General features: G+C 43.3%; 1 protein-coding gene across 11 annotated transcripts in view; it reads left to right on the top strand.

Annotated features, from left to right (window-relative positions):
* The window catches only part of ANKRD44 (ankyrin repeat domain 44), a 348,870-nt gene that overhangs the window by 15,329 nt on the left and 309,264 nt on the right, over positions 1–24,277 (top strand). For 4 of the 11 annotated variants that reach the window (XM_070241458.1, XM_023622274.2, XM_070241455.1 and 1 more), the window contains exon 1: positions 23,230–23,550. The exons of 1 other annotated variant lie outside the window; for it this stretch is intronic. In XM_070241458.1, coding sequence (XP_070097559.1) covers positions 23,524–23,550 — 27 coding nt within the window. In that variant the 5' untranslated portion in view covers positions 23,230–23,523. Of the gene's footprint in view, positions 1–23,189; positions 23,551–24,277 lie in introns of those variants that run through there. 6 more of the 11 variants (XM_023622277.2, XM_023622276.2, XM_070241452.1 and 3 more) reach the window with 3 other exon arrangements.

The raw sequence follows: 24,277 nt of genomic DNA, 5'->3' as shown, positions 1-24,277 counted from the left end.
TTGAGTTTAATTTTACTTGAATTTATCAGAATGAAAAGCTTTAGTAAAACTTAAGGAATTTCTTTTCTTTTTTTTTTTTTGAGGAAAATTAGCCCTGAGCTAACATCTGTGCCCATCTTATTCTACTTTATCTGTGGGATGCCTGCCACAGCATGGCTTGATGAACGGTGTGTAGGTCTGCACCCAGGATCCAAACTGGTGAACCCCGGGCTGCCAAAGAAGAGCGCATGAACTTAACCACTACACCACTGGGCCAGCCCCTAAGGAATTTCTGAACTGCAGAAAAGATTTATCACCATGAAAGGTCATGGTTTCTAGTAGGATCACTCTAAGACATAAAAGTTTAAAAAATATTACTTAATGAATTTTGACATTTTCAATCATTTCCCTAGCCATGGAGAGCAGTGGGAGGTGAGCTCCTTCTTGAAGGGAGGTCGGAGCAGGACCTCCCTGGCTACCACATTAACTACATAAGATTTCTATTTTTAGATGTCATTGCTTTGAAAAACCAGAAATTTGGGGCTGGCCCCGTGGCCGAGTGGTTAAGTTCGCACACTCCGCTGCTGGCAGCCCAGTGTTTCGTTGGTTCGAATCCTGGGCTCCGACATGGCACTGCTCATCAACCACGCTGAGGCAGCGTCCCACATGCCACAACTAGAAGGCCCCACAACGGAGAATATACAACTATGCACTGGGGGGCTTTGGGAAGAAAAAGGAAAAAAATAAAATCTTAAAAAAAAGAATTATACCTCAATTAAAAAAAAAAAATTTGTAGCCAACATAAGGCAAAAGATGTTTGAATCTTGTGATCATCCCTCAAAAAATTCCCTGAGATTTAAAAAATGGAAGTGTGTTAAACCTCTAAATTTGTTTGTGATAAGTTGACATCCTTACAATATTCATTTTTAAATCGAAAAACACAAGATGTTTCTGCATTTAGGCAAATCTCTGTATCTCTTCGACTTGGATTTGTATTTAAAAAAAGTATACCATGCAAATTTTACATAAAAATATTCCTACTGCTAGCTATTTTATAGTTTGTGAGACGGTAAATACCATTTACAAGCAATTATATGATAATTTAAGACAACAGAGCCTGTTACCCGCATAAAGGACCCAGGGTGTGAGGACCACGGAAGACTGAGGGAGGTAAACAGCAGTTGTAGCAATGTGTCCTGGTCAGATGGAGTCCTGTCACCCACCCTGGGCAGCGTGTTCCCAGCTGATCCCCAGACCCTGGGCCTCATTTTTGATCAGCTAGTCTTCTCCTTGTTGGCAGGAGCATTCTTGCCACCAAAGAAGCTAAATGCTAGATTTTACTTTCCAGCCTCTCTTACAATGAGAACCTGCACATTGACTCAAACTGGCCTTTAAAACCTGCTGAGTATCTAGGAAAGATTTTTTTTCTCTGATAAAAGAGAGACAAGCAGGAAGAAAGCCCACCCCCTCACTTTCTTCCTGTCTTTGAACATTGATGTGTGAGAATGCAACGCTTGGAGCTGTGGCAGTCATCTTGCAACCATGAGGGGAAAACCAGGAGACTCACAAAAGCCATCCCAGAGACCTGATGTCATCGTGCCATCGTGTATATCAACTCTAGAATTGCCTATGGAAATACTGGAATGTTATCATTTGTGTGTCTCGTCACATGCAGCCAAAAGCATTTTAACTGATATACTGTCTGGATCTGCCTTTGCCTCCCTCAGCTCTGTGTCATACAAACCTTTTCTAGTTCCCAATCCTTCCACTTAGAATGTCTGGGTGGTCTAATTAATACCTCCAGATCTCTCCATTTCTAGCTGTCTGCCCTCACATACACTCCTCCTCCTACGTATAACCTCCCTGTTGCACTAGGAGCCAGCTCCATCTGCTCCCGTGGAGAGCCTGTTTTCTACCCTTGCTCTATACCCTTCCTGACCATTTGTCAAGAGCTTAAAAACAACCCCAATTTTACACATCATGGCTATTGCACACATATATTGTTTTTGTCTGCTCATCATTTCCTTCCTGCTCCTCCTGGGAGCAGTGTCTTGATTTCCCAGGAGGGGCTGCCTCTCCTTTACTCTCAGTTCCCATCATGTGAATTGAGTAGATCTCATTCATTGTGTTCCGGGTCTGGCTGCTCTTCCATCCTCCTAACCATCATTGGTTCATGCATGAGCAGTGACACAATTTGAGCTAATGAGCTCCAATCCTGGGACCTTTATTTTAACTAAATGGAGATAAACTTATTCTTTCTGCTAAGATTGCTAGTGTCAGACTGATGCAAAGCTGGAGCTTCTGGGGCCTGTAAAAAGTTGGGCTAAGAAGTCAAAAGAGAAAAATATCAAGCAGGAGATAGAGAGAGAAGAAACAGGCCTGGTGACACTGGATGAGCTCCTGGATTTTTCTATCAAGTGACCCAATGATTTTCCTTTTTTGCTTAGACCAGTTTGAGTTTGGTTCTTGTCACTTGGACTTGCAACCAAGGAAGTGCTGATCACTGGAGTACCTGTAAATTAAAAGTACAGGCTCAATGACCTTTGGGTGTTGGCAGCCTATTACCCTCAACTCATAATCCTAGGACCTTGGCACCATCCCCTCCCTAACCTCAGTGCCCCTCAGCTATTTCTCCTAGTGTCTCACAGACACATGCATCCTTCAGTTCCAGTCACTGGGGATGTCTCCTGCCCATAAGTCACTTGAGAGAGGGCCTCACCATTGTCTGAGCTGCCAGGGCCCTCCATGAGGGCCAACCACCCTACTGTATATTTTAAGTTTAGATTCCACTACAAACACAAAACAGCTGTCATGATGAGACGTTAAAGTGGGTTCAGTGTGTAGCCACATTGAAATCCCTTAGAGCCACAAGAAGAAAAAGTTTGTAATTTATTATCAAAAAGGTGCATTGCATGGAAATCAAATTTTAAACAATGAGATTTTTAAAGATATTGACTCCATGAACAAAAAAAACAGCATTCAGAATCAGTGAGGAAACCCACAGTAGTTGTGTGGTAAGCATTTTTGAGGATTCATGGAAACTTGCTAAAATGAACATATGTTTAAGCATCTTTAAAAAAAACTGTACAAAATGCTAAAAGTAAAACTTCATTATTGCCTTAAAAGCCAAGAATATCAAGCATATGTAAAGACCTACTACCTGGGGCTGGATTTTGTCCACAGTTTTAGTAAACAATTCAAAGTGACTCTGCATCTATTGTTAGATTAATGGTTTTTACTGAGGGCAACTGTCTAGATTAACATCAACTCAACTCATGGTTTCTTCATTTTAGGAACATAAATCCTCAGGAAATCTGTCAGTATAAAAGAAATACCTCAGAAGCCAATCTCTTCTGTTCTTTAAAAAAGTGCTTGATGACTGGTCCTTAATTTGTCAGAAGAAATAACTGTAGCAGTGGAAGTTACCCCACAGATTTTTCGTGACATTCCAACAAAATTAAGGCTTTTGACTTAACGCAAGATGGCACCCTGTGCAACCACAGTCTGAGCAAACCTGAGTTCCAATTTCAGTTCAAGGACGGTGTCAAGATGGCTGCGTAGGCAGACTCTGAACTCACCTCCCACAGACACAATGAATTTACAACTACTCTTGGAACAATCACCCCTAAGAGAGAACTGAAAACTGGATAAAAAGAACCCTGACAACAAGGGACAGTGCTGACTGAGGTGGAAGAGGCAGAAATTCCTTTCTGGAGAGAAAAAAAGCCATCTTTGAGCTGAAACACTTCATGGCCAGCCAGGAGTAATCCTCAGGTATGCAGCCTCCTCTGTAGGAGTGGGGGACCTGGGCTGGGGAGTGTTAACACAATGAGTGGCTTTTGGACTCAGCACAACTGTGATGAGTGTCATAATATCTGGCTTTGCTGGCTATTAACTACAACAGGGAATATCCCCAGAAAAGCCATCAGACATAAGGGGGGGACAAAAGGCTGCTCTTAAAGGGCCCATGTACAAATCTCCCCATTTTGGAAAGCCACCTAAAATCAATAGAAAGAAAGATGCACAGTCCTTTGGTGAAAACAGACTCATGTGATAGGCTCAGAGTGCATCTCAGTGAGAGGTGAGACCTCTCCAGGGACTGAGACATTGGCAGCTGTCAACATTGTGACCTAGTGCATGTGTGCTGACACAGACTCTGGCAGACACCATTGGAGTTCTTCCCCTGGCCTGTTAGCCCAGGGGTCTGCCACACCCACTAGAGCAGTGATTTAATCAAGTTCAGCCAGGGCAGGCAGCCTGCCCTAGGGACTGGCGCCAACCAACAACAAGCCCTCATGCTACTTGTGGGCCTGCATAGGTGGGATGCCTGGAAACTCTGGAATTGGGCAAGTGGGTCCACCTCGTGTGTGAGGGGTGGAACCATGTTGGTGGAGTGTGTGGGACCTCTGCAGTGGGGTGACTGGGTCCACTTCAGTGGGTCTGGGCACGTGCAGAGGGCAGGACTGTGTTAACGGAGTGTGTGGCCCTGCAGGTGATGGGACCTGACAGCTGCAGCAGGCCAGTGCTTCTCAAATAGCCACATTGGGGCTGGACCCATGGCTGAGTGGTTAAGTTCACGTGCTCCACTTTGGTGGCCCAGGGTTTCACCAGTTTGGATCCTGGGCACAGACCTAGCACTGTTCATCAATCCAGTCTAAGGCAGCATCCCATATACCACAACCAGATGGACCTACAACCAGAATATACAGTTATGTACTGTGAGGCTTTGGGGAGAAGAAGAAGAAGAAAAAAGAAGATTGGCAACAGATCTTAGCTCAGGTGCCCATCTTTAAAAAAAAAAAGAAAACCAGCCACATAGGGGATTGACCCCATCTTCCAAAGCCTGAAACAATCGAGTGCTTCCATGCCTGGACCCACTCAGCTGCAGTCCTGAGAAAGCTGACAATATCCTTGTAGGCCAGAGGCCTACAGCAATTATAAGCCCCCGAGCCTAGCAACCAGCCACACTGGGGGCCTACTCACTTAACAGAAAAACTGCAACAGGAGTGTGCTATTAGACATTGCAGCCAACTGTGCTGGGGCATTCCACACCTGACAAAGTGATTGAAGGGATCACACAGCCACACACAGTGGAGTGTTACAACCAGCTGGCCAAGTGGACAGCCTAACCTCCTCAGACACCTGCAGCAACAGCAACCCTGCCATGACAGAAGGACACATGTAGCCCATACGGGGGACACCCCTGGAAAATTTGGAACTGGTGATAAGAGGGAAGAACACTGCAGGGCCTCATAAAGCATCTCTTATATAAGGCCACCTCTCCAAGATTGGGAGACAAAGCTGACCTACCTGATACATAGATATAGCACAGAGAAAGAGGCAAAATGAGGAGGCAAAGGAATGCATTCCAAGTAAGGGAACAGGACAAAACCTCAGAAAAGAACTAAACAAAGCAGAAATAAACAATCTACCTGACAAAGAGTACAAACAAATAGTCATAAGGATGCTCACTGATCTTAGGAGAAGGATATGTGAATACGGTGAGAACTCCAAAGAATTGGAAAATATAAAAAGGAACCAATCAGAAATGGAGAATAAAATACTGGAAATTAAAAATTCACTCAATTTTTGAGTCCCTCAATTGAGAGACTCAATAGCAGAGTAGATGATACAGAAGAATGAATTAGAGAGCTGGATGAAAGGCTAGAGGAAGTCACACAAGCTGAACCGATAAAAAAAGAATTAAAAAGAACAAGGACAATCAAAGGGACCTCTGAGACAACATCAAGTACACTAACATCATGTTATAGGTGTCCCAGGAGTAGAGACAAAGGGGCAGAGAATCTTTTTGAAGAAGTAATAGCCGAAATCTTGCCTAACCTAAGGAAGGAAGCAGACACCCAGGTACAGGAAGCATAGAGAGCACCAAACAAGATAAACCCAAAGAGGCCCACACGAAGACACATTATAATTAAAATGTCAACGATTAAAGATAAAGAGAGAATAATCCTAAAAACTGCAAGAGAAGGGCAACAAGTTACATACAAAGGAAACTCCATAAGGCTATCAGCTGAATTCTCAGCAGAAACCTTACCAGCTAGAAGGGAGCAGCAAGATATATTTAAAGTGCTGAAAGGAAAAACCTACAGCCAAGAATACTCTACCTGGCAAGGTTATCATTCAGATTAGAAGGAGAGATAAAGTATTTCCCAGACAAACAAAAACTAAAGGAGTTTATCACCGAGAAACCAGCTTTACAAGAAATGCTAAAGGGACTTATTTAAGTGGAAGAGAGACCACAAATAGGAATAAGAAAATCATCAAAACAAAACAAAAATAGGCAATAATATCACTGGGAAAGACAAATATACAATAAAGGTAGCAGATCAACCACCTATGAAGCTAATATGAACATCAAAAAACAAAAGTACTAAAGTTATCTATTTCCATGACAAGAGGGTAATGGATACACATTCACAAAAAAGAGGTTAGATACGATATCAAAAACATAAAATGTGGGAGGAGGGGAGTAACGGAGCAAGCTTTTAGAAACAGGTCAAACTGAAGAGATCATCAACTTAATATAGATTGCTATATATTTAGGTTATTATATATTAACTTCATGATAATCACAAATCAGAAACCTATAACAAACATACAAAAATTAAGAGAAAGGAATCCAAACATAATACTAAAGAAAGCCATCAAACCACAAGGGAAGAGAGCAAGAGAAGAATAAAGGAACAGAGAAGAAGTACTAAAACACTCAGAAAAGAGTAATAAAATGGCAATAGGTACATTCTTGTCAATAGGTACTTTAAATGTCAATGGACTAAATGCTCCAATCAAAAGGCATGGGGGGCCGATTGGATAAAAAAACAAGACCCATATGTATGCTGCATACAAGAGACACCCTTCAGACCTAGACACTCACAAACTGAAAGTGAAGGGACAGAAAAAGATACTCCATGCAAATGGCAAAGAAAAGAAATCTGGGGTAGCAATACTTATATCAGACAAAATAAACTTTAAAACAAAAACTATAACAAGAGACAGAGAAGGGCACTACATGTTGATAAAGGGAACAATCCAATAAGAGGATATAACACTTGTAAATATCTATGCACCCAACATAGGAACACTGAAATATATAAAGCAATTATTAACAGACTTAAAGGAGAAATAGACATCAACACAATAATAGTAGGGGACTCTAACACTCCACTTACATCGATGGGTAGATCGTCCAAACAGAAGATTGATGAGGAAACATTGGCCTCAAATGACACATTAGACTATTTGGACTTAGAGATATATACAGAATTTCCATCCCAAAACTGCACAGAATACACATTCTTTTCAAATGCACATGGAACATTCTCCAGGATTGATCATATATTAGGCCACAAGACAATTTTAGGGGGCCAGCCTGGTGGCATAGTGGTTATGTTCGGTGTGCTCCACTTCAGCAGCCCAGGTTCATGGGTTTGGATCCTGAGCATGGACCTATGCCACTTATCAAGCCATGTTGTGGAAGTGTCCCACATACAAAATAAAGGAAGATAGGCACAGATATTAGCTCAGGGCCACTCTTCCTCAAGCAGAAAAGAGGAAGATTGACAACAGATGTTATCTCAGGGTCAATCTTCCTCACCAAAAAACAAAAATAAAAAAAATTTCAGTTCAAAAATGAGTTTGACCACCCCATCCAAGCATCTTCTGCAAAAATGGCTTTCCAGGGACTACTTGGACGGACTCTTTCTTGTCCTGATCTATTTCCATTGGACTTTAAAATTGTAGTTTAAAATTGCAAGGAAAAAGAGATGGTGGGTGGGTGCGTGGGAGCATTTGCAGTTTCAAAAAATGTTATCACCCAATACCAATATGTAGACTTTTGTCAAACAAATTGTAAAATAAATTTATGACCCTTATGAAATGATTGAAAATTTTAACAACTACCGAATATTTGATTACATTCAAGAATTACTGTTGATTTTTTAAGGTATGATAATGGTATTGTGCTTATGTTCAGAAAAGAGAGTCACTCCCTTTTAGGAGCCATACTGAAATGTTTGGGCACAGAAAGATAGAATGTCTGGGATTGCTTCAGAATAATAAGGGGAGATGTAGTGGATGGGGCTATGGAAGAAATACAATTATCCATGAGTTGATCATTGTTGAACCCAGGTGATGGGTAAGTGGGAGTGCACTTTGCTATTCTATTTGTTTAAAATTCATTACAATGAAATGTTAAAAATATTGTTTATGTCTTTTGGCAGCATTTAGGATAAGTTTCACCAAAGTATTATTTTTTAAGGAGTTGGAATATTGGACTGAGTTTCTTTTTTCCAGCTTGTTCTCCATTCTTAGCTGTTAGTTTTCCTCAGGGCCTCCTTCCTTTTCGTTCCTTTCCTGTTCCCTTTATTATCTCATTTACTGATGTGGCTTTCATTTTCAACCATATGCTGACAAATCTCAAATCTGAATCTCCTCCTTTATATCCAGCTCTGTCTACATATTTCTCGGCTTGAATGTCCCACAGGCGCCTGAATTAACTGAGCTCATCATCTCCATTCCCCAAACGTGTCCCTTTTCCTGAATCACTCTCTCAGTGATGCCGAGAATCATGAGTGTTTCTCTATTTGGCTCATGCCTGTTATTCTGGTTTTTACAATTAGGAATTGACTGTCTGATTGTCTAGTTATCCATTTCATGAATGAATTGCGTGTTTACTGATTGCCTGTCACTGGGCGTTCTATTATCCTGGAATTATATGTCTCATGACCTAGCACAGTGCTTGGTATAGAAGTAACTGTCAAAGAGCTCTTCTTGACAGATCCTTCTTTTTTTATTTAATGAAATATTTCAAGCCTTCGAGAAAAAAAGAGATGGAAGAATAATAAATAATGATCTGTGTACCCACCACTCAGCTCAAGAAGTAAAATTTTAGAGATAAAATTCAAGTCTCTGTATACCCTCCATGATCCCATCTCTCTCCCTCCTTTCCCAATTGCCCTCAATTTGATATTTATCATTCCAATGAAAAATTTATATTTTTAATACTATGGGGTATTCTTTTGAATATTTCAAACTTCATATATGATATATATGATGTATATTGTTATAGCTTTGTTGGCATAGTGTTACAGTTGGGGATTTATCCACGTTGATGCATGAGACTAGTTTGTTCGTTATCACTGTTGTACAGTATTTAATTGTTGTTTATTTATCCATTGTCTTGCTGATGAACATTTAGGTGGTACTCATTTTTTCACTATTATAAACATGCTACAATGAGTGTTTCTCCTCTTCACTTGTGAGAGTGAAATTGCTGGGTGGCTTTTCTAGATATTACCAAATGAGAAGTGTTTGTAATCCCAGGTGCAAGTAAGATAGTTCCTGTTGCTTCACATTCTTGCCAACATTTGGCATGCTCAGACTTTTAGATTATTTGCTCATCTGATGAGTGACTCTTTGGGGTTTTAAATTGCATTTCTCTGATGATTATTGAGATCAAGCATCGTTTTTATGTGTTTACTGGCCATTCAAGGTTTCCCTTTTTGTGTGTGTGAGGAAGATTCACCCTGAGCTAACATCCACTGCCAATCTTCCTCTTTTTTTGCTTGAGGAAGACTAGCCCTGAACTAACATCTGTGCCAATCTTCCTCTATTTTGTATGTGGCTCACCACCACAGCGTGGCTGACAAGTAGGTCGGTCCCCCCACCGGATCTGAACCTGTGAAGCTGGGCCGCCAGCTCGGAGCATGCAGAACTTTAACCACTAGGCCATGGGGCCACCCACCATGGATTCCTCTTTTGTAAATTATCTGTTTATGGGTTTTTAATTGAGAGAAAATATATATAACAAAATTTTACCATTCAAACCATTTTTAAGTGTATAATTCAGTGGGATTAAGTACATTTGCACTGTTGTGCAACCTATATATTTTATTAATTTTCTGTTTTAGTGTGTTGAAACTGTTACCCACTGTAAGAACTTTATTTTATACTGTCGTCCAATATGTTCACATGCAGACACACATACAGATGCATAACTGAAACAAAATTTCACAAAGTAATACTTATCTTTAATACGTGGTATGTGCTCAGATATTTTCTATTCTAATCTATTTTGTACTGTTTTGTTTTGTTTTTTTGTTTTTCTTTTTAAAGATTGACCCTGAGCTACCATCTATTGCTAATCTTCTTTTTTTCCTTCTTCTCCCCAAAGCCACCCAGTACATAGTCGTATATGCTAGTTGTAGGTCCTTCTAGTTGCACTCTATTTTGTATTGTTAACTAGTAGTCCACAACCCACGAAACTGATTTCAGGACTCACTCATGGGTCAACTACAGTTTTAGAAACAATATTTTATTGGATATTTCCTTATTTTTATATTTTATTTTGGATACTAAGCTTTTATTAGTTGCATGCTTTGTAAATATCTTTACTAGTGTAGTTTGTCTTTTAACATTGTTCATATTTTGATGTACTGAAATTTTCTATTTTAATGTAGTTAGCTATTTTACTTTTTGCTCTACGTTTTGGGCTTTTTTTGTGTCTTGTTTAAGAAATCCTTCCTTTTTTCATAGTCTTAAAAATATTCTCCTATATTGTTCTCTAATTTGCTGTAAATCTTTGATTTTCTACTTAGATATTTAATCAACCTGGAATTGATTATTGTGTATGGTGTGAGGTAAGAATATGACTTCAGCTTTTTACCATTCAACAACCAATTATTCCAGCATCTTTATTGAATAGCTAATCTTTACCCCACAGATCTGCAGTGCCACCTCTGTCAAACATCATGTTCCACATATGAGTGAATCTGTTTTGGGGTCCCTACTTTATTCTGTTGATAAATTTATCTATTTCCTTACTAATACTATATTGCCTTAGTTACTATCATTTTATAATCAATCTTGATGTCTGTTAGGTATATCTCTCTGCCTTCTCATGCTTCTTTGTAATTGTCTTGGCTATTCTTAGCTTTTTGTTCTTTTACAAAAATTTTGGAATCAAGTTGTCAAGTTTCGTGAAAAAACATGTTGGTATTTTGATTGGAATTACAACGAATTAATAAATCAATTTGGGAATAGTGAAATGTTTAAAACATTGACTTTTCTCATCCACTAAGATGGTATACCTTTCTGTTGAGATCTTCTTTAATGTATTTCAATAACCCTTTATAATTTTGTCCAAATAGATTTTGCACAAATTTTGTTAGATTTATTTATAAGTACCTTCTAGTTTGAGTTGCTATAGTGAATGGCACCTTTTATTTTAAAATTATGCTTTCTAATTTTTCATTAATGGTGTATAACATGAGTTGAAAACTATGGCCTGTGGGCCAAATCCAGCTTTCTACCTCCTTTTGTAGAGAAGAATGTAGCCACATCCACTCTTTACATATTGTCTACAGCTGCCTTTATACTACAATGTCAGATTTGATTACTTAGGATAGAAACCATATAGCCTTCAAAATGTAAAATATTCAGGGGCCAGCCCCGTGGCGGAGTGGTTAAGTTCACATGCTCTGCTGCAGGCGGCCCAGTGCTTCGTCGGTTCGAATCCTGGGCACGGACATGGCACTGCTCATCAAGCCACGCTGAGGCTGTGTTCCACATGCCACAACTAGAAGGACCCACAACTAAGAATATACAACTATGTACCGGAGGGGGGGCGCCTTTGGGGAGAAAAAGGAAAAAACTAAAATCTTAAAAAAAGAAAAGTAAAATATTCACTATTTGGTTCTTCATAGAGAAAATCTGCTGACCCCTGATGTACAGGAACACAATTGAGTTTTGTCTATCTTATATCCAGTAACCTAGCTGAACTCTCTTATTAGTTCTAATGACTTATATGTTAATTCTTAGATTGTTTACGTAAAGGACCATATTACCTATGATTAACGATAGTTTTTTTCCCCTTTATCTTGGTTCTTTTGATAATGTTGAATAGAAGCAGTAATAGCTGCCCTCCTAGTTTAGTTCCTGACTAAAGAAAATGCTTCAAATCTATTACCATTAAGTAATACTTCTGCTTCGAAGTTTTGCTAAATACCAAAAATCACATTAAGGAAATTGTCTTCTACTTTTTTCTTTAAGAGCTGTTTTTAACATCAATGGGTGCTGAGTTTATCAAATACTTTTTCTACATCTATTGAGCACCTGTTGACCATGTGCTTTTCTTTAGATTCTTTGGCCATTGTATATTATAGTATGGAGAATCATTAGAACAAAGAAAGTTTATTTATATTTTTCTCCTTGTTTGCTAATTTCCTTTTTCTTCCATTCTTTGACAATGAGACTTCAATTCTGTTCAACCAAAGAAAGTTATCATATTAAAAAGAACCTCTTGGCAATAACTATAGTGGATGCTTCTAGCCTATCTGAACTGAGATTAGCTAAGTGGTGTCAATTCACATTCCACCACAGGAAATTCTGCAAATGGTTTCCTAGAACCAGAGGTGAGAGAGGGAAGGGAGTGGGAGGAAGCACACTGCTTGGCCCCCATCCCCCGGGCCCATGCCATGGATGTGAACTCGCTGGAGAGAGGCATGGTATCTGCATCTCTGCATGGAACACGGCGCAGTGTTGGTACAGTGTGGCCTGAAGAGGACTCAATGGCACATGGCACATCGAAGGTTTTATAGGTTTGGGAGCACTGAAGACTGTGTTATGGGAGGACATTTTCTCTCTGAGCTTCAGCAGAACAATTGCAAAGCCTAGGGGGCTGGCAGAAGATTGTAGAAGCTCGGCAGACTCGGTGGATTCCCCGTGAAACACTGAGAGAGAGTAGCAGCACCTAGCGTGTGTTGATTTATCCCTGAACACTTGTGAGACACCCTTGTGACTTCCCAGAGTCACTTTGGGTCTGGAGTGGAGGAAAGGAGCACTTAGCCAGGAATATAGTTGGGTTTAAATGCTAATGTAACCATAGGCTGTTGGGGCTTGAGGAACTGGGGCTCTACAACCCTACCTGCAACATTCTGAGTGCTTGTTTACTTGGATGAAGTAAACCTTTCGCTTGTCAATAAGAGCTATTGTAGATCTTCCTTAAGGCTCCTAAAGACTTGCCAGTGAGCTACTTGGTGGATTTGATATTTGCCAGCATATTTTTCACTGTGGGCCAAGCACTGGTAATTACACAGCAGAGAAATAGTAAATGTAAAACACGCAAGTGCATTTTGAGAATCTTTGGCCTTCTTCTTGGTGGCTGCATCCAACCACCAAAGTGTCAGACACTAAATCTTAATTCTTTCCTGTTTCTACAAAAATTGAGGGTACTTTCCTATGGGTTCTACCATCACTGGTGGACAGCTATGCGTTCTCAGGCGGGATGGGAAAACCCAGCTGTATCATTTTGTCTCTGAATGTTAACTGATTTTCAGGTATTCAATGAAACCATGGCTAGACTTGGCCAAGCACTTTTCCCCCTGAGTTTTCTCAAATATGCACATTTGAAGAAATGTATTGCATGTGTTCCTTATTCACTTACGGCTAAAGGTTCCAGGTCTTGCATTGCAGGAGTTCGACACTATCCAAGGAGCTTATTGAACTAGTTTTGAAACTGCTCTTCTACAAAAACAGGAAGTCCCAATGTACCAGATGTCAAGTAAATTTGAACTTGAGAGGAGCTGGATTAGGTTCAAAACTTTTGAATTCACAAATTTGAGCTGGTTCTAAATCAGGACATTGATGAGTCCCCTAGTTTCTGGTTATTTTTCCTTTTTATGCTTGTGTGTGTGTGTGTGTGTGTGTGTGTGTGTGTTTATACAATGCCCACTTTGTATGGACTTTACAGTCCAGTGATGAGAAGAAGAAATTTCTCTATTTTGATCACATTGGACTTGAGGAGGGAAGAAAAACAATCCTGACGCTACGGACTTGGAAATTCAGAATGCATATTTAGTCCTCTATGAGCAGTGTGACTTTGGTCCTGTTCTTTGTCACTTGTTAAGGCCACTGAAATGGGGGACATTTACATTTAGCGATTCATTTTAAAGATATAGTTCACAGATAACTTAGCCTATCATTGAAAAGAACACCGTGCAGAGACAATTAAAAAGTGTGTATGGTGTGTGTGTTATAGACTGATCCTATCTTTTGTTTGGTTGGGGGTCAGGAGGGAGACTTGGAAATGTTCCAGGGCCGGAAAACATAGCAAAAAACTAACATGACCGCTATGCTCTGTATTTCTTTAGTGGATAATGAAACTGTAGAAGATAATTTAGACAAAGAAGTTTTGGAGTGTGAAGGCATTAGCTTCTTAACAATGTCCTACATGTTAGAAGAGGTAATTTTAGTTCAGTTAATAAAAATTTAACTGAGGGAGTATTATGTGACCAGGCACTGAGTGTTTTTAGGATACAAAGGTGAATTTGAACTGGGCCCTGCCCTTAAGGAGCTCACAGTTGAGTGAGAGACAATCAAGTGATTGATATTTAAGTGTTATGTCCTGTAGCAGGAGCATATATCAGGTACAGATATTGTATAAAGTGGGGCAGGATTAACTGCGTCTGGGCTGGTGAGGGAGGATGGTGAGGGAGCATGCAGCACCTGGCACTGTGCCTGGCACATAGGAGAGGCTCAATAAAGGTTAGTTCCCTTCTCCTCTTTCTTTAGATGTAACGGATTAACCTTTACGTGTAGAAATTATGATGCCACTGTGCAAACATCAAGGGGATATGGAGTTAGAATTCTTTCCTTGTGGAGTGGTAAGTTAGTACTGATTCCTTTGTGCTTAAAATTTTTTTATTCTTCTGGGAACTAGTGACCATTATTTACAAAAGTGCTTACCAATGCAATGGGCAAGCTAGGAGCAAAGAACAGACCCACAAATCAATACTCCACTACAACTTGATGTTAGTGTACCAGCCACATTTGCAGAAGGTCTTCTGTCTTTGTTTCATTTCAGCAGCAATGGAAAAAAGCAATACTCATTACACTTTCCCCAAGCACCCCCAGAGTGTAGGTGGGTAAAGACTTGCCCCTATGGCTTGGGAGTGTGTAGGCTTGGAGTGGGGAGGGAGATAGTGTGGCATAGTCCACTGTAAATACAGAATGTTTGAAGTCTCAGGTTTATGTAAAAGATGTATGCAAATGCCACCATCCAAACTATCACATATCTATTTGTTTATGAAAATATTGCTTCAAGAGACTTACCAAGTTAAATGATTTAACTCCCTGAATGACCAAGTACAATGAAGGCTCCAGGAAGAAGAGCTTTGTTTATCCTCTGATTTTCTGAGTCCTTCATACACCATTTTGAATAATTTGGTCTTAAAGACAGAAATACAATAATAATAATATATAAATATCACAGATTGTGTGACCAGTGAATGAACTGATATCGTGGCTCCATTACTACATTCCTCATTTCCCCTGTGTTCTATCTTTTGAAGCCTTCTGGCCACTTATTCTAGTTCAAGATGAGACACAGAATCTGGGCTCACGTCAGCAGCATAGTCATTAAGGTTGTTACCGCACGATATTGGGGTTCACTTGCCTGATGCGCATAAAGAAGCCAATTAACAATGGCATCAGCCTTTGGGAAAAGAGATCAGCTTTATTCTGCAAGATCAATCTGCAGGGAGGACAAGGGGCGTGTGCCCTCAGATCTGTCTCCCCAGTTCAGGATTTGGGGTGAAATTTAAGAGGTTAGGGAGAAAAGGCTGGCGTGCGGAAATGCTGGTGGGACCCGTTTTGATCGGTGGGCTTCAAGCATTTACGGTAAGGTTGAAACATTCATGACAGGGTGGGGAAGGAATTTTAACACCAGATCTTCCTGAATGAGGGACCCCTCGCTTCTGATAAGAGTCCGATTTTCCGGAGAAATGTTCTGATCTCCTTAGCCCCTATGGCTGGGCCCCGGTTCTGTTTTGTGATAGCTGTAAGACACCCTTTGGCCTCCTGCAGCTCAACACTTCAGTCAAAGGCCACAACAGCTTCAAAACAGGAGACTCTGTGCTGAGTTAGTGAGGGAACCTCATTCAGATTCTACCCTCATTCAGCAGTCATTTCCATAGCTCTGCTTGTGGGTTTCTTCTGGGCCAGGAAGGTGTCTGCTTTGTTTACCAACAGGGGATCAAGCCACCAGTGTAATGTGGGAATCTGTGATTGGGTTGCGCTGGATTCTTCAGGAGGCAGTGTCTAAGGTGGAGACTTGCATACTGAATTATTGGAGCCTGCCTTTGGGAACACCACCTGTGGGCAGGGCAGAGGGAGAACTCACTCTGCAGTGCACCTGCAGCATGGGCCTCAGCTGGTCCCAAGGGGCGCTCTGGAGCCAAGGTGCCCTGCATGGAAGCAAGGGGGTCTGGCCTTTGTACCCTTGCCCTCACTGGACATGAATAGCCCCCAGGGAGGGGTTGTAAGCTTGGGCGAGGCAGTTACTTTTGGCTGAGGGCAATTCCTGGGGTAGAGGGAAGACTCAACTTCAGGCGGTCGGCAGGCGACACTCCCAGCAGCGGGGGCATAAGGGCTTTGGTCCTGAAGGTGACAACTGGGTGGCACACCAGGGCATCCACTACAGTGATAAATATTCATATGTTCATATGTTATATATATGTAGGCATATATGTATACATATACATATACACACAGAGATATACAGATATATACAAACGTTGATATGTGTATTTATGAAATTTTAAAAAGCGTAAATCAAGTAAATAAAACCACCACAGTGAAATGTGCTGTAGTAACCTGGGCAGATTTATTAAAATCATAGGCTATGATCACTGTAGCGCAGTGGTTCTCAGGATTGCCCCTTAGGGACTATTTTTGAAATCTAAGGGGGCATATTTGTTTGTCGCAAAGAGTGGCATGTTCCAAGAATTTATTGGGTGGAGATCAGAGATGCCAGGTGTCTTGCAATATGAACTTTCAAATGTCTCATTGGATATTTATGTAGGTAAAAAAATCTGTTTGTAATTATCTTAGCCTAGAGCTTAACCCATTCTACATATAAACACAATGTTTTGTTTCATTTTGTTTATACAGTTTCAATATTCATGACTTTCCTTATTCTAGGAATGCAACTATGTTGTGTATCAGTCAGGATCTAGTCAGGAAAACAAACCCCAGAAATAATTTAACACGGGGAATTGCTTAACCAGGTGTTGGCGAGCCAGAGCAGCTATAAGGGAGGCAGTACCACCATAGGGCCAGGCACAAAGGGAAAGGTTAGGGTTATCGGAGCTACAAGCCCAGAAGAGAGGCCCCTTTTCTGGTGAGTCACATCTTCATTCCAGAAGAGTCTGAATCATTTTTAAGTTCCTTTAAAAAATTATAGTAGCTTTCTGTTAACTGTTATTATAGAACATAGAAGAGCTAAGAGGTACCACAGAAAATCCAGAACATGATGTCTGTCTCCATAGTCCTCCCTGTGCCCACTGGGAAGCAGAAAACCAATTTCCTCTTGGTAATTGGAACCAATCACCCCAGCCAGGATAGTAACCCCTTCTTTGCCTGATTTTTCCCATAGCTTGTAGGAGCCCAAAGTGGCCAGGTACCAGTCTCAACTTCTAATTTGCTGGATCCATACTTGTGATCTTTGGTGGAAATATTCCTCTCTTGGGAAGTTAAGACCTCCAAACCAGCAGAGTTCAAAGTTATAGGCACTGAAAACAGAAATTGTGTGAGTGGATTATTGAGTGTAATGATGAGAGGAATCACTTCCACTACCCCCACTCCCTTGATTTTTGGACCTGTGTATTTTGGGAGAAACAGTGCCATATATTGGCTGCTGACTCAAAGCATACGCTGCATCCTATAAGAAGGAACTTCAGTCTTTTACTGTGTTATTTCCCAACTGGCATCAGAACTCAGTAGGTTATTCCATCATACTTGCAGGTCAGCTGCTTCTGGCTGTTGCTGTATATGGCTGTTGATGTATGAGATAAGACTGGTAAATTCCATTTGCAGAGTCCATTGCTGCATTTCTTTTGCTATGAAATGAGTTCCTTGGAAAGAAGTAGTGTAGAATGTAATAGCCTAACAGTGAATAAGGGATAATGAGTTCATGGATGGTAGTACTATCAGAAACATTCTGGGCAGAGAAAGCAAAGCCATATCCATAATGTGTGTCTACTCCAGTGAAGATAAATAGCTGTCCCCTCCATGATGGAAGGGCTCCAGTATAATCAATCTGTTACCAGGTGACTGGCTAGTCCCTCCTGGAAATGGTGCCATATTGGAACTCAACGGGTGATCTCTGATGTTGGCAGCTATAAGCCTTCGTATGGGGAAGCCAGTGTTCTTTAGCCCGTGCACAGCCTTTATTGCTGACTCCACGGCTGATTTGTGCAAACACTGTAGTAGGTGGAGAAAGAGACCAACTCTACCAAGTGTGTCGTGTCCCTGTTTATTGAAAGCCCTCTCTGAGTGGATGCCCTTTGGTGAGCATTCATAGGGATCACAAATATCCTCACACTTGGTGCCCACTCTGGAAAGTGCATCCATATAGCTTTTCCCTAGACCTCCTTGTCATCAGTCTCCCAATCCTTTTCTTTTCAAGTTTCTAACCATTCAGGAAAACCATCAGCCATTGCCCTTGAAAGAGTATAGATGTATACCTCTGGCCATCTCTCAGTCCAGACAAAGTAGACACGTAATACACTGCTGGAAATTCCTTGCACTGAGAGAATTTCCTTTCAGCACTATCGTCAGGGTCATTCCTCATGGGAGTTGTAATGCTAGAACAGACCACCTCCAGCTTGTGCCAGTACATTGAGGAGAACTGTACGTAAATCAGTTAACCGGTTGAAGAATAGGAGGAAATACACCGGGAGTCAGTATCAAAGGAATCGGAGTCACCTGCTAAGACAACGTGTGCTCTCTGGACCTGCTCAAGCTCGGTCTCTTACATACTATTTCCGTTTGATGAGGGATTGCTCTTGTGTGTGCTTAATCTTATGGGTTGATGGGTCAGACAACAGCCAGTTCATAGTGCGAGCTGAGGTTGTGTATTTACTTGATGTCTCATGGCAAGTCATTCAAATTCAGTAGCAAGCTAGGTACAGTTTCTCAAAGGGAGTATTTTGTCTGCAGAAGAGGGCATGGCTTCGCTCTAAAACTAAGGAAGTCTGTATTGTGGCTCTTCCATCAGAGTTTGCCAGAGGCTCTATACGATATCCCTATTTGCCACAGACACCTCAAGTATCATTGGGTTCCTCTGGATCATAAAGTCCTGCTGCAGACTTCTTTTTCTCTTATTCCTGATAAAAAATGCCAGCCTATGGGCTACTAGGTAGATGGGGCAGAGCACCACACTGGTATATATTGCTTCTAAAATCCAAAGTCCCAACAAGTATCCTGTCTCATTTCTAGGGGCAGGTGGTGGAAAGGGCAACAATCTCTCTTTCCCTCGGAGGACTCCCTTGATGTCTTCCAGGTCACTGGACCTCCAGAAACTTCACTAAGGTGATGAATTTTCTCAGGGTTTATATCCCACCCTCTGGTTTGCTTGTGTCTTATTAAGGCATCTGAAGTATTTGTTACTTCTTGTTTATTAGGTCCAATCAGCTTGATGTCTTTAATATAGTGATAAAGATCTCTGCAGACTAGATCATGGCAGAGAGCAGAAGAGTTTATATCCTGTAGACAAGACTGTAAAGGTACACTGCTGGCCTTGCCATAGAAAAGAAACCACTTTTGGTGCAAATTGAAATAGATAAAAATGCATTTGCCCTATCAGTTGATACACCACTATCTCTATACCTGGTATACACCAGGTTTTAAGGCTGTGTTGATTTGCTGCAGTAAAGATAGCACATACAGAACTGCAGTTGCAGCTGGCATTGCCATCTGGTTTGTTGACAACAACTCCTAGTTACTGTCTAAGATGCCTCTGCCTCTGCACAGGCCGGACAGGTGATTTAAGTGGGAAGAAGTGATAGTTTCACCACTTCTGCCTCATCCACCTCTTCCGTGGTGCTACTAATTTCTATATCTCTCCAGGGATGTGGTATTGCTTTTGGCTTTCTATCCTGGTGGCAAGAGGAATTTCCAGAGCCTTCCACTTGGCCCTTCCTACCACAATAGCCTTCACTCTGTGGGTCAGAGAAGTAAAGTGGTGACTCTGCCAGTTATTGAGTATGTCCATTCTAATTATCTACTCAAGAACTGAGGCAATAATCACAGGATGGGTCTGCAAACCTACTGGATCCATGGTCATTTATCCTTGGGAGAAAACTCCATTTATCACCTGACTACCACAAGTCTCCACTTTGATTCGTGGACCCAGTGATATTTTGGATCCTCAGGAATTAGCGTTACATCAGAAACAATATCTAATAATCCCTAAAATATCTGGGTATTTCCTTTTTCCCCGTGCACGGTCACCCTAATAAGTGACATCAGGTTCCTTTGGGGTAGGCTTAGGTGAAGATTTGTAGCATATATTAATGGCAATGCTGCAAGGTTCTTCCTCAAGGGGCCCAGCCTCCCTCTCAGTCAAGGGGCTCTGTGTCTGTGAACTGGCTGAGGAATGGAAACTGGATGAGAAGGATGACTTTTCATTTGGCTCGAGTTGGGTTTCAGGCAGCAGACCTAGAGTTTTGCCTGTTGTAAAGATCAAGGAATATTTCAGAAGTCTGCCCAACTGCTTCATTCCCAGGGTCACCTAGGGCATTACCAAATACCCCTGCAGGGCAAGCCCTTTGAGTACTACTTTGTCCCTGCTTCCCATTGTAGTAGATGTGTCCACCTTGTCCCTGCCAGTTAAGCACTGCCACTCGGCCATTGCCATCCCCGGATCCTACTCTTACAGAAATCAGTGGGCCATCTCAATGGAAGCATCTCCCACCGTCATATCCAGCTACTGCAGAGCTTTTCTGGTGCTCCTCTTACTAAGATATTTTAAACGCCTTACTGTCGAGACCATCAGCTGGGCCTCTAGGGCTTTGTAGCTGTGGTTGCGCGCACAGATTACACATGATAAAATCACCCCAACATTCCCATCTCCACAAACCTTTGGATTTCTTTCTCTACATTACACCAGAGACATTGTCATCTCGATCTCATTGAATATAGAACTTCACTGAGTCTGAGGTTCATTTCACCAATGAAGCAAATCGTTGGAGTCACTTTCAATGCGGGAGCTAACACATTAAATCCAAACTTTCTGTTAAATGCACCTATATCAATACATTTAGCCCAATTCTTAGCTCTTTATTTTGTTTGGAACTTGACCAAGAACTGTTCAAACTTTCACAAAATCCTGTCACCTATGACAACACCAATGTTGATATTTGAGTTGCTAATACAACACAATCATCTTGGTCTGCATTTGTAGCTCTCTCATTCACAGTGGTTTTACATATAGGTGCAAGCATCTTACTGTTTGTCTTCTGAGTTGTGTTATAGCATATATTTATTGAAATACACATTAATTACAAATTACTTTCCTTTTATTTTTCCTTTATTATACAATTAGGACATTATATTGACATTTTTTGGAAATTTGCATAGGTAGGTAATATTACCTATGAATTTCATTTCAGGTTAGTAAGGAGGGTGTTAAAAATACTAGTTACAAAGGGGATGGTGGGTTTGATAGGGTTGAGAACTGCTTGCTCCTCCTTTCACTTGGGCCCCAAGAACTTATGTGTAGCCATGCCCCTGAGGAACCAAAGTGGATCCTGAGTGCATCTACCAAATTAAATCATTTGTTGTCCCTCTTCTAAAAAACAGCTCTGTTTAAGTAGAGAATCCAGTGACCTATTCAGTTTACTTACAAAGCCATGCAGGATGATATTATTAAATAGACATACCAACAAGAGCAGGGAAGAACTGCCTCATAGATGCGATGAAAACAGCCTATTTTGTTTTCCAGGGAAGCCTTGGAGACAGCATTTTTGTCTTTGTGCATCCCTGACGATAGAGGGGGGAGCCAGGAGAGCGCTTTCTTGGTTTCTCTTGTCTGCACGACCGGAATCACAATTCCATGGTTAGATGATACATGGAAGGATGCTATGCAAATGCCACCACTCCCTTCTCTCCTTTCTCACGTGGAATCTTCCGGGAGGCTCTGAAAGTGGGGAGGAGGAGTCCACTTTGGGTTTGTGAATGAAGGGTAGCTATTTGGTCTGGAGCCAGGAACTCTATCTCCGGTTTGCTGCTCAATGCCACCGCCTGCAGGTTTGCTGGATGGCATGCCAGCGACACGTGGGGGCTGCCTGGGAGCAAGACCCCACCCAGTTGCCTAATTAACTCTTCCTCCTCCAGAATCTCAACTCTTGTCACCTTCTCAGTGAAGCCTGCCCTCCCCTACCAGGCTGGTCCGGTTCCTTTGTCATGGATTCCTTCAGAAGCATCTGTCCCCTGTGATGCCTCATCTCAGTTGTAATTACATTCATCAGTGGTGACTATGTGGTTTATGTCAGACACCTCCTAGGAGTTAGGGATCTTGTCTGTTTATGCTCCCCCTTTCACACTGCGCCTAGAAAGTATCTCACACAAAGTAGGTACTCAGTATACAGTTGTTGAATGAATAAGTGTTTGCTCCAAATTCCAGAGATATCAGCACTTACAATGATTATGAATGTTACCATTGTATTTGTATCCCATGCTATTTGACAGCCAAGTCTTCTATCTGTTGGAAGCATGGTAACTGGATTTTGTACAAACGAGTGAGTCAGGACTGGTGGAAACACTCAAAAGCCCCATTTATAATGTCTTCTCCAGTAACTCCACTCCACCTCCACCCTCCCCCAAGCAAAACCCAGTGTTTGAATGTAACGGTGGGGTCCTCTGTGAGTCTAGCTGGAAGGTGGCTGGAGAACAAGGCGAAAGGGCCAGAACCCCTGTCCCCCACCTCCCAAGTGTGTGACATACACTCGCTAAAGAATTACAATGTGTCCAGGGCCTCTCCGCAGCAAACAAAAGAGAGCATCAGAGTTATGTCCCAGACTGAGGTGGGATAATTCGGGATGCTGGGCAATCTGATTCTGGACCAGGAGGAGAGGTTTAGGGGAAGGGGTGCGACTCGGTCTCCCAGGTTAAAGTTGGTGGCATGTGAGTGGCAGCCTTTCTTGCCCGTCGGGGTGTGTCCGCACGGGCTCGCTCATCAGGTTGTGCGCGCGTGTGTCTGTGCGTGTGAGGCGGGGCTGGGAGGACCCCGAACAGCCCCGGGGGCGCCTCCAGCCGCGCGCGCCCCGGGGCCGGCGGGCGGCTCGCCGGGCGCAGGGGGCAGGTGCGCGAGCAGGCGCGGGGCGGCCCCGGGGCGCGCGGGGGGCGGGCGCGGGGGCCGCGGGCTGCGAGGCGCGGCTGCGGGCGGCAGGCGGCAGCGTCGGCCCGGGCTCGCGAGCGAGCGCGCGGTGATGTCAGTGGCGGCCCGGCTGGCAGCGGCCGGTACTTCCTGTATAAAGGCGGGCGGGCTCGGCTGCAAACCCCACTAGCCAGTGTCAGCCTCGCGGCGGGAGGAGGCGGCGGCGGAGGAGGAGCAGGGGGAGGGCTGTCAAATTCGGGAGCCAGATTTTTTCCCTTCTCCTGGCAGTCCCTTCCGCTTCCCCGGCTCCTGGCGTGACATCTGCGCACCGGGGACCTGTATGTGTGTGCGCGCCGAGGAGCGGAAGAATGGCAGTGCTCAAACTCACCGACCAGGTAGGGGGCGGCGGCGCCGGCGGGCGGGACCGCGGGGCTGGGGGCGCGGCGCGGAGGGGAGCGCGCCCGCCGCTGTTTACTGGCGGCCGAGGGGAGGAGTGTGCGCGGCCGGCGCGGCTCCGAAAGCCGGCGGCGGCGGCTCTGCCCCTGCGCCGTCCCCGCCCTGGGCCGTCGGCGCTGCGCGCTCGGCTCGGCGCCCGGGGCCGGGGCCGGGGCCGGCGGGCGCCAAGCGCAGGCAGGGGGCTGGTGCGCGCTGTGCGCCGCTGTGTCGTCCGCGGGCCCGGCCGGGCAGGGGGAGGGGAGGCGCGAGGGGCTCCTCCGGCTCCTCCCGTGCAGCGCAGCGTGGGCTCCCCGGCCCGTGCCGGCCAGGGGAGGCTGGTGCGCGCCGCCGGGAGCAGGACGGCGCGGGGAGAGGGAGAAAGGATCGCAGGCTGGGACCCCTCTCCAAGCCAAGCCGGAGACCGGCCCAGACCTCGCCTCTTGAGCAGTCGGGCTGTCTTTATCCGTTTGACATGACATCCTGACTTCCTCTTTAGTAGCTCGAGGCTCTGGGTGCGTGGTGCGCGATGGGGACCCTTGGAGGCGGCGCTCTCGACTCCGGCCCCATCTCTCCCAGGAGGAGGTGCAGTCCGGCCGGGGGCTCCACTCACAGGCGGTGGGCTACCCTCAGCCTGTGTCTGTCAGCTTTGTTGCTTTCGTTGCCGAGACACCACACAGGGCAGCTCTC

This window comes from Equus caballus, chromosome 18 (genome assembly GCF_041296265.1).
Source record: "Equus caballus isolate H_3958 breed thoroughbred chromosome 18, TB-T2T, whole genome shotgun sequence".
NCBI classification, from domain to species: domain Eukaryota; kingdom Metazoa; phylum Chordata; class Mammalia; order Perissodactyla; family Equidae; genus Equus; species Equus caballus.
This window is presented reverse-complemented; position numbering and strand designations above follow the sequence as displayed.